We start from the raw sequence: 11,198 nt of genomic DNA, 5'->3' as shown, positions 1-11,198 counted from the left end.
TCAAACACTTCCAGTTGACATGTAAAGTGCATTTTAAAAGTCAGGTGCAATGCGGCATCTTGCACAACCAGCGAACGAGAAAAAAAAGATCTGATTTAGATAGGCTTGCTGGATCTTTCCTGTGGATTAATATGGCCACCCCTATGCTGTTTTTATTGCTCTCCTGCAGCTGAACTGTATCCCTCCAGATGCGTGTAGCGAGTTCGGTTTCTCCAAGAAGGGCCAGTTGATTGTGAGCGCGAGTCGCCCCGGAAGCAGTCTTGGCTCTGTCGTGTCCAGCGGAACAGCCGTGTCTTCAGCCTCCTCTGAACAGCTCCAGAGGTGGCTCCATGTTAACGCAAAGGTGAGTTCCGATCGCATATGGTTCTGCTCCAAACTGTTACCACAATGATGGAGGCTCACAATTGTATAGGGTTTAAATTCTCCCTTCACTCAAGCTAGGAGACACAAAACCATCTTCATGAAGATAATAGTGCTGAAATGGAAGATCTGCTATATAGAGCTCCATTTGATTGAAAACATTTGGGACGAATGTGAACCCTGACTGAACCCCAGATCTCCTCACTTTCTCACCTACTTGTGGCTGAATGACTCTCCACAAAATCTCCCCACAATCTAGTGGATCATCTTCCCAGAAGACTGGATCTTATTATTAGAGCAAAAGTGTGGAATGGGATGGTTTAAAAAACATACACGAATCTTATGGTGAGGTGTCCACAAACAATACAGGATGTTGGACGTTCTGATTCAAAAGGTCATGAGTTCAAATCCCAGTTTCACCAAGCTGCTCAATACTGCAGTACTCGATTATTAAAATACTCTATAGCTGCAGCCTAAATCTATAAAATGTTTTGTAAAACATCTATAACATCGTGTAACAGCTTCCACTCAGAGGGAGGAGTTATAGAGTTTAATCATTTTTATACATGTACATATAGAATGAATAATTTTGCATATGTAATATTGTCTCTTTAGGGAAGGACGTTGGAGTATGTGAGCCTGCTGAGGCCGTTGACAGGAGGTCTAGGCTTTAGCGTGGTGGGGCTGAGACCAGACGGAGTCGGTTCTCATGGAGTTTTTGTCAAACAGGTGCAGTTTGGGAGCGTAGCAGACAGGTAAAGTTCAGAAGAAAGAAAAAAAAAAGATATCCAGTAAACGCTCTCTCCCCAAAACAAGCACGAGTTAGATGGGGGTTTTGTGGCTTCAGTACACAACTCAATGTCTAATTTTACATACCAATGTTTAATTGTTCTTATTTGCTATAAGTTAATATTCAGCTAATATTCAGTTATTATGATAACGCTAAATACAATTCAAGATACAATTAAAGTCCACAATTTTGCAATTAAGAGCAGTTTTAAGTCTTTAAATGTAGATTAAAATTTTTTTAAATAAAGATTTTATTTAAGCAGAATTGTTTAGATTATTTTAGGATTGAAAAACCTTTCAGAGAAGCACCAGTCACCCATCCTGTCCTGTACAAGTGGGTGAAACCTGGAAAATAACCATATTTGGAGAAACTGGAGTGTATATAACCCAAAAACATGTAGGTACAAAACAAAACAAAACAAAAATTCCAAAATTAGATTTAACATTGAGCATGTAACAGTTTATTATGTTACAGCTATACATGGGTCTTCAACCGGTGGTCCTCTGCAGTACTGCAGGGGGTCTGCTAATTAATGTCAAATCACAAATAATAATAAAAAAAAAAAAAAAAGATATGTTCTGTTTAACACATTTTGTATCAGGGGTCCCTGCCCCATGTCTCCACCACTTCAGTTGTCCTTGATGTTCAAGACCCCCACAAAAGACACCTTTTTGCCTTTTTCATCAAATAAAATATTTGTTTGTGCCTAAAATATGTGCTGTTTTAATAATCAAATCACATCTCACACACTTGTACTCAGAGATGGCCGGCTACAGGAGAATGACCAGATTCTGGCCATCAATGGGATTCCCCTGGATCAGAATGTTACCCAACAGCAGGCGATTGCTTATCTTCAGCAGCAGAGGGACCGAGTGGAGCTCGTAGTGGCCAAAGAGTCTTTACTCAAGCCACACCTCCCTCCATCTGGATCCATTCAGACAGTAAGTCATTTCAGGTGATTTCACCACAGTGAGATAGTGTGAGAGTGTGTGCTTTTATTATCCAGGCTTTTTATATCGACTACAAAATTGCTCTGCTGCATTTCTAACCATTTTTCCCTTTTTTCTCCTTTCCTAATCTCTATTTGCATTCGTAAATGTTATTTCCCCTGATTCCTCCCTGTTCTTCTTCTTCTTCAAATTAAGCGAGGTTATGTTGGCCGGTATCTCGAGTCCTCATTACTCGCGTGTTTTAATTAGACGTTCCCTCTAAGAATGAAGCTCGAACACCTAGAGGGAGGAAAAACACACGCAGGTAATTTTCGACCCGAGCCGGAGGAGAAAACCAAAATGCCTGTTGTTGATTGCCTGAGCGATCCTTTTGGGGTGGGTGGGGGGGTGGTAATGAGAGAGAGAGAGAGAGAGAGAGAGAGAGAGAAAGAGAAAGAGAAAGAAATAAAATCTTTGAGTGGGATAATGAGCCTGGTAAAGATCAACAGCCATGAGATGGAGCTGATTAACTCGAGCCTCTAACAATAAACGCGATCGTTCCCTCTCGTCCACTTTAATTAAATACAGCTCAAACGAAGGTCTTGGTGTGAATACACACAGAGGACTCTGTGTGTGTGTGTGTGTGTGTGTGTGTGTGTGTGTGTGTGTGTGTGTGTGTGTGTGTGTGTGTGTGTGTGTGTGTGTGTGTGTGTGTGTGTGTGTGTGAGAGAGAGAGAGAGAGAGATGGATAGACAGATATCTTTAATGGCAGATACATTCAGTTATTTAGATTTATTTCAGCACCGTCTTACTGGGTGTTTTCTGCCTTTTAATGTGCTGCTTTAGCGCTCGTTTAGTTTTAATACCCTTTGGATCGATGCCACATTGTGCTTATCAGAAGCAGCCTTTTTTCCTTGTTGCCACGATGATTTTTCCCTTTATCAGGTCATGTTTAACAGAGCTTGTTGACCATGTTAACTACCCCGTCATTGAAGGTCACGACTGCCTGTAACATGCTAACTGCTGGGAATTAAAATAAGGTGGTAGCTCGATGGATAAGATGTCAAACTTCTGATCGGAAGGTCATGGGCTCAAATCTCAGCACCGCTAAACTGCCACTGCTAGGCCCTTAACACTCAACTCCTCATTTGTTAGTCTCTCTGGAAAAGGGGTGCCTCCCAAAAGCCGTAAATGTAATTACAAAGCTTTGTGGTTAAGGCATTGGACTCTGGATCACAAGTTAACATCCCAGCACCACCAAGCTGCTGCTGCTGGGCCCTTAAGCAAGGCCCTCGACCCTCATCCGCTGAGTTGTAAGTTGCTCTGGATAAGGGGCGTCTGCTAAACGCCATTAATGTAAATGTTTCGGGAAGGGGAATAGTTCAGTGGTTTGGACAGTGGATTTCAGATCAGAAGGTTGCGAGTTCTAATCCCAGCACCATTGCGCTGCCACTGTTGGGGGGGCCTTGACTAAAGCCCTTAATATTTAAATGATTAGGTGTATAAAAGAGATAAATATAAATAAATAGCATGTTAAAATTGGGTGAAAATTTTATTCGGTGCCCAAACAAAGTAGATCAGAAATCAAATTCGAAGCACTCTGCGTGCTCAGCCATGCTCCGTAGAAAAATCTGAGAAAAAATATTAGCTATAGATGCTACAGTTATTTAAGTACGCCGATAAATTTATTGTAACCAGCGCGACCCGCCCGGATTTTTAACGAAGCCACAGCATGTTCTGTTTGGAATGCCTATATTTAAACAATCCCCCAAATCCCCGTTCCTGCCTCAGTGTATTTCTATTCGTCATCCAGCTGAAAAAATATTTTTCTCCGCAAGATGGTCCAGGCTTCTGGGGATCGGCAGTTCATGGTTCTGCGCCTAAAAAGGCATAGCACACAAGCTAACTTCACATTTTTTCCTCTTACTTCCTGTGACCCACGTCTCTCTGTGAACCTGATCTCTAGAATCCTAATTATAGTGCATGAAAACATTTGAGTCCAGGAGGAATAACAGTAAAGCAGTGAGGAACGAGGTCCCCTGAAGTCCCTGGCATTCGTACATTCAGGGCCTGTTATTCCAGCTGAGTCTGATCATTCCAGCAATGGATCTGTTTAGGTTCTAGTTTTTGGTCATTTAAAGTCAAAAAATGAATTGTATTTCACTTATTGCACTTGGAGTCTTGGCTGAATCTTCTTAGGTTCTCTAGCACTACCCCATTGCTCTGCTGCCTCCACTGGCTTCCTGTAGCTTTTAAATCAGATTTTACCCCACTATCAAACAGCACTTCTCTGAACCCACTGCTCCACCATCTACCCATGCTTCCCTGACCCCTCCATCCTCTACCAGTGATCTTTCCATGTTCTACCTCTGCACCTCTCATCCAACGATCTACTCCCCCGGCGCCTCTCATCCCGTGCTCTACTACCCCTGTGCCTCTCGTCCCTCGATCTACTCCCCCGGCGCCTCTAAATGCTCGATCTACTACCCCTGCGCTTCTCATCCCTTGATCTTCTACCACTGATCTCTCAATCTTCTACCACTCCAACACTTATCCCACCATTTCTCAGGGTACAAGGAAGACATGCTTCAAGAAAATTCTACTTGATGTCTGAACAGCTGAGTTACTCTGTCTTTAAATGGCATATAAAATACCTATATCTTCCAGCAGTACTTAAATTAGCATTAGTAAAAAAAAAACCCCAAAAAAATAGACATTGCTTTTTATACTAAATTCCTTCCCAAGAAAGGTTTTACACTGATTGTATTTTCAGTCTTTGTCTTAATAAACCTGTATAAGGATGTATTTATTGATAGAAACTTCGTCTGCCAAATGCTGTAAATGTAATCTATATACCTCAGAATTTATAGCTGCAAGTCTTTAGGTAATTTAAATACAGTCTATTAACTATAACAGCAAGCAGCAGGGGGTGGTGGGTTTAGGGGGTTCCTCCTTTTGTTTTTGTTTTTTCTCTCTATAACTGCGATTCAGAGAGGACCAAAGCATGTACTTGAGTTAAAGTTGAGTTAAATGCTTTAATCACTAAGCTACCTCTCTTAAGTACGATCCAACCGTGCTATCACTATTGGTAAGATCCGTTATCGGTCACCCTTTAGTATGGAGATAACGATCTGGCGCTCAAGTTTTTATTTGGGAAATGGTCTGGTGGTGTGCTTGTGTGACGTTTAGTCCCGTGAGAGCGGCGTGACAACGGTAGAGGGTGGGTTTCACAGGACAGCAGTAAAATTGCAGAGGATGTCGCAGTTTAGATCAGGACCCGGTAATTATAGAAGCAAAATGTTCCCATTGCAGGTCATTAAGAGGAGCCCAAGGAGAGTGCAGTGATTAGAGGCCTGGATGATGTGGGCTAGCAGGTTAGAATAGCCACAGAAAGACCCTCATGGGGCTTGTTGACCCTCACTTCGATCGGTGGCATTTGAATAGTAAGGGCTTTATATGATGTATTCGTTCCGGTCATGCTTGCTCTCACCTGATTACACCATTTATATGGTCTATTAAATCTTTTATTTTTTTGACCCGATGTTTTGATCTTTTTTTTTTTTGTCCAGTAGTTAATTACAGGGAAGTGGTGCTAAGAAATTGCATAGTGGTGAAGCCTCTGCGTTACTACATCTTATCCAGAGCAAAGCCCTTAACCCTCTGGGCTCCAGGTGTTTCGTGGCTGACCCTGTACTCCGACCCCAGCTTCCTAATGTTGTTGGGATATGCAGATAATTTTACTGTGATGTAAAGTGTATATGACAAGTAAAGAACCCCCCTTCCCTCCCCCCCCCCCCCCAATGCATATGAATATGTTCTGCAACCGTTTCGGGTTTCTTCATACTGTGTAAATGCATGCATATTTTCAGTGTTCTCAAGGTGTCTTTTAAATGTATAAATGGAAAGTGGTAGCTCAGTGGTTAAGATGATGGAGTTCTAATCAGAAGGTTGTGAGTTCAAATCTCAGAAGTGCCAATGCTCAGCTCTTGAGTGTGTGTGTGTGTGTGTGTGTGTTAACAGGAACAATGGGCCCACGTGGAGGAGATCGAGCTGATGAACGACGGTTCGGGTCTCGGCTTCGGGATTGTGGGTGGAAAGGCTGCCGGGGTTGTCGTACGCACTCTGGTACCGAACAGCGTTGCAGATAAGGTTCGTAGTTCTGTCCTATACCCTCTGTTTTGAGCCCACACCTTCATCTTCATCATCTTGATGCAGAATTATAAAGTGTAGTGATGCTCATCTCATTTATTGTCCAAGTTTGTTTTTGGTTTAATTTTCAGTTTATTTTGGAAAAAGTTAGAGTAAATACGTGATGTGATTTGAAACCACAAAAAACAAGCTAAATAGTCTGATACTGTGGCAGGAGGTACCAAAACTGGGCTCAGACAAAATTGCACATACAGCTCACCCTGCAGAAAAGCCAATTCACTGACCAGTCCAAAGCTGAGAAAGAGGCTCATCCCATAAACACGAGGCATAAGAAGGTTCAGTACGACTAGATGTTAAGTGGAAAATCCTATATATTGTATCAATTCATCTTATTAGCATCATTTTGACGCCACCTTTCTAGAAACCATCAATATTCTAGAGAAGCGCAGTAGAACAGAGCGCTGCATCACAGACAGTCAGAATGGATGTCATCACTAAAGCAAGAAACGCAATGAACATGATCCGACACGTCTCCTTCTTACTGTAGCCACAAGAGCTCCTCCCGCCTACGTCATCTCTAGCAGAAGCAGTGATATTTACCTTTTTTTTCTGTGCATTACAGGTTTCTTCGGGATTTGATTGTGTTTTTGTGAAAATTTGACATTTTCATTACATTTTACATTTACGGCATATGGCAGACGCCCTTATCCAGAGCGACTTACAACTGAGCAGGGGAGGGTTAAGGGCCTTCCTCAAGGGCCCAGGCATGGCAGTTTAGTGGTGGTGGGATTTGAACCTGTGACCTTCCAATTCAAAGTCCAATGTCTCAACCACTGAACTACCACCTCCCTTGACAATGAAAGAAAACTCAAACAAGCGTTTCATTGGAAGACCCGTAACCGTTTGGGCCAGTCTTTTCTTTCAGGATGTCAGCTTTTTTGGAAAAGGTCCGTCAATGTCCTTTTATCTTAGGATGCTGGTTGCGACCTTTGACTAGCGCGCTTTGACCGTCCAATCGAAGGACGGGAAAATGACGACTTTATTGGATGCCATTGGTTAAAAGCTAAAGCCTTTAAGCAGCTTTATGCTACAGGAGTTTGCAGTGCCGATTTCTGAAGATTCCTTCGGCCTGTGATGTGACTGCTGAATTCTGATTATTCTATATTTTACTCTGCCTTCTAGAATGTTCCTGTCGGCTCTGTAGGTATGGCCGCAATAGTGATTTTTCTATGCCGTTACCCTGATTTTTTTTTAGAATTTTCCAGAAAATTCATAATAGCACAATTAATTCCAATTATATCTTGTATGTGTCTGTCTGCTCAAAACTAGTCAAAACATAACACAGGAGCACTTGTTGGGCATTTTGGTTTTTGAGTTACGCCTCACAATAGCGATAGGGATTAGTCAAAGAACACCGTCTTCTTTTTAGCCTCTCGCACGCACTCACGGGCTTTCTTATTCAGCTTCTTCTTTTTTTTTTCTTTTTTTCTCCTCCTTCTGTCAGTGTCCAGAGCTCAAGCAACAAAACCCTTCTTGTTGAAAAGGCACAGCTCTTGCATTTCACACATCGCTGGATCTTATGCTCCAAAAAAGCTGTCAAAATTGGGCCTTTTGTTATCTTTAGCGTTCGCTATTTCAGCCTTTAATGGCTACACCAGGCCTCAATGCGCTCCTGCTGTCCCGCGCGCACACACACACACACACACACACACACACACACACAAGCCCGTCCCGGAATCGGAGATTTGCCTTGCACGTTTGCGCATCAAAATGCCTTTTATCTCTCTTTCTCTCTTTTTTTCCTCTCTCACCCCCTATACAAAAGCTCCTGTTCTCTTCTCCTGTATGTGTGTAATGATGCTTTTCCTCTCGCGGTTCATCCTGATCGAAGTCTTTAGCCCGGAGGAAATGTCAGTCGGTTTAGTCACGGAAAGCAAAAGCTTTGTGAGCATTTGTGTTCAACTTTGCACTTATTACTGTTCTACACGCTCGCCGGCACCTGCGGACGCTGCAGCGGTGAAATTAGGTTGTAAATCGCAGCTTTTGTACTCGTCTGCCTCGAATTGTTCATTTCAAGGTGTCTTATTTTTATTTTGACGATATTAAAATCCCGAGCCAGTTAACCAGTCTAGCTGCATTAGTGTTAACCACAGGGCATTTGCATATTTATTATTTTTTGTTTTTTCCCTTGTAAATTAATTCAGTTTACCGTAAAACAAAACGTATTAATTCTATGGCAATTTAAAAACAATTTTTTTTTTTTATTCATATTTTCTTGATTCCAGGTTCTGTTTTGCAAAAATTTTACATTCTTTACATTCACTTCATTGAACAGATGCTCGTATACAGAGGGACCTTCAATTATGTCATTTAAACATCTGAGCAGTTGAGGGTATGAAGCCGGCAGTGGCAGATCACTTGTGGACACCTGACCGTAAATTGTAAATTTCCCTTTGGGATGGATAAAGTATCCATCCATCCATCCATCCATCCAAAATTAATTTATTTTCTTTCTTTCTTTGTTTCTTTCTTTCTGTCTTACTTTCTTTCGAAAATTAATTTTCTTTTTCTTTCTTTCAAAAATTAATTTTGTCTTTCTGTCTTTCTTTTTTCTGTCCTTCTTTCTCTCGAAAATAAATGTTCTTTCCTTCTTTCGAAAATTAATTTTCTTTCTTTATTTCTTTTAAATATTAATTTTCTTTCTTTCTTTCTTTCTTTCTTTCTTTCTTTCTTTCTTTCTTTCGAAATTAATTTTCTTTCTTTCTTTCTTTCTTTCTTTCTTTCTTTCTTTCTTTCTTTCTTTCTTTCTTTCTTTCTTTCTTTCTTTCTTTCTTTCGAAAATTAATTTTCTTTCTTTCTTTCTTTCTTTCTTTCTTTCTTTCTTTCTTTCTTTCTTTCTTTCTTTCTTTCTTTCTTTCTTTCTTTCTTTCGAAAATTAATTTTCTTTCTTTCTTTCTTTCTTTCTTTCTTTCTTTCTTTCTTTCTTTCTTTCTTTCTTTCTTTCTTTCTTTCTTTCTTTCGAAAATTAATTTTCTTTCTTTCTTTCTTTCTTTCTTTCTTTCTTTCTTTCTTTCTTTATTAAATTTCTTTTCTTTCTTTTGAAAATTAATTTTCTTTCTTTTTTCTTTCTTTTCTTTCTTTTGAAAATTTCTTTTCTTTCTTTCGAAATTAATTTTCTTTCTTTCTTTCCTTCTTTCGAAAATTTATTTTCTTTCTTTCTTTCTTTCGAAATTAATTTTCTTTCTTTCTTTCTTACTTTCGAAAATTTTCTTTCTTTCTTTCTTACTTTCGAAAATTTATTTTCTTTCTTTCTTTCTTTCTTTCTTTCTTTCTTTCTTTCTTTCTTTCTTTCTTTCTTTCTTTCTTTTAAAATTAATTTTCTTTCTTTCTTTTTCTTTCTTTCTTTCGAAAATTAATTTCTTTCTTTCTTTCTTTCTTTCTTTCTTTCTTTCTTTCTTTCTTTCTTTCTTTCTTTCTTTCTTTCTTTCTTTCTTTCTTTCTTTCTTTCTTTCCTTCTTTCGAAAATAAATTTTCTTTCTTTCTTTCTTTCTTTCTTTCTTTCTTTCCTTCTTTCTTTCTTTCTTTCTTTCGAAAATAAATTTTCTTTCTTTCTTTCTTTCTTTCTTTCTTTCTTTCTTTCTTTCTTTCTTTCTTACTTTTGAAATTAATTTTCTTTCTTTCTTTCTTTCGAAAATTTATTTTCTTTCTTTCTTTCTTTCTTTCTTTCTTTCTTTCTTTCTTTCTTTCTTTCTTTCTTTCTTTCTTTCTTTCTTTCTTTCTTTCTTTCTTTCTTTCTTTCTTTCGAAAATAAATTTTCTTTCTTTCTTTCTTTCTTTCTTTCTTTCTTTCTTTCTTTCCTTCTTTCGAAAATAAATTTTCTTTCTTTCTTTCTTTCTTTCTTTCTTTCTTTCTTTCTTTCTTTCTTTCTTTCTTTCTTTCTTTCTTTCGAAAATTTCTTTTCTTTCTTTTGAAATTAATTTTCTTTCTTTCTTTCTTTCTTTCTTTCTTTCTTTCTTTCTTTCTTTCTTTCTTTCTTTCTTTCTTTCTTTCTTTCGAAAATTTCTTTTCTTTCTTTTGAAATTAATTTTCTTTCTTTCTTTCTTTCTTTCTTTCTTTTGAAAATTTCTTTTCTTTCTTTTGAAATTAATTTTCTTTCTTTCTTTCTTTCTTTCTTTCTTTCTTTCGAAAATTTCTTTTCTTTCTTTCGAAATAAATTTTCTTTCTTTCTTTCTTTCTTTCTTTCTTTCTTTCGAAATTAATTTTCTTTCTTTCTTTCTTTCTTTCGAAATTAATTTTCTTTCTTTCTTTCTTTCTTTCTTTCTTTCTTTCTTTCGAAAATTTATTTTCTTTCTTTCTTTCCTTCTTGCTTTCTTTCTTTCTTTCTTTCGAAAATTTATTTTCTTTCTTTCTTTCTTTCTTTCTTTCTTTCTTTCTTTCTTTCTTTCTTTCTTTCCGAAAATTTATTTTCTTTCTTTCTTTCTTTCTTTCTTTCTTTCGAAAATTTATTTTCTTTCTTTCTTTCTTTCTTTCTTTCTTTCTTTCTTTCTTTCTTTCTTTCTTTCTTTCTTTCGAAAATTTATTTTCTTTCTTTCTTTCTTTCTTTCTTTCTTTCGAAAATTTATTTTCTTTCTTTCTTTCTTTCTTTCTTTCTTTCGAAAATTTATTTTCTTTCTTTCTTTCTTTCTTTCTTTCCGAAAATTTATTTTCTTTCTTTCTTTCTTTCTTTCTTTCTTTCTTTCTTTCTTTCTTTCTTTCTTTCTTTCCGAAAATTTTTTTTCTTTCTTTCTTTCTTTCTTTCTTTCTTTCTTTCTTTCTTTCTTTCTTTCTTTCTTTCTTTCTTTCTTTCTTTCTTTCTTTCTTTCTTTCTTTCCTTCTTTTGAAAATAAGTTTTCTTTCTTTCTTTCTTTCTTTCCTTCCTTCCTTCCTTCCTTCCTTCCTTCCTTCCTTCCTTCCGTCCTTCCTTCCTTCCG

At 37.9% G+C, this 11,198-nt stretch overlaps 1 protein-coding gene across 1 annotated transcript in view; it reads left to right on the top strand.

The window, feature by feature from the left end:
• The window catches only part of patj (PATJ crumbs cell polarity complex component), a 158,136-nt gene that overhangs the window by 4,862 nt on the left and 142,076 nt on the right, over nucleotides 1-11,198 (top strand). The window contains exons 5-8 of the mRNA XM_083558989.1: nucleotides 170-343; nucleotides 976-1,115; nucleotides 1,911-2,091; nucleotides 6,100-6,228. Of these exons, the coding sequence (XP_083415115.1) occupies nucleotides 170-343; nucleotides 976-1,115; nucleotides 1,911-2,091; nucleotides 6,100-6,228 (624 nt within the window). The remainder of the gene's footprint in view (nucleotides 1-169; nucleotides 344-975; nucleotides 1,116-1,910; nucleotides 2,092-6,099; nucleotides 6,229-11,198) is intronic.

This window comes from Silurus aristotelis, assembly GCF_946808225.1.
Source record: "Silurus aristotelis genome assembly, chromosome: 13".
Taxonomy (NCBI): Eukaryota; Metazoa; Chordata; class Actinopteri; order Siluriformes; family Siluridae; genus Silurus; species Silurus aristotelis.
Note: the sequence above shows the minus strand (reverse complement) of the source record. Positions and strands in the feature narration are given on the sequence as shown.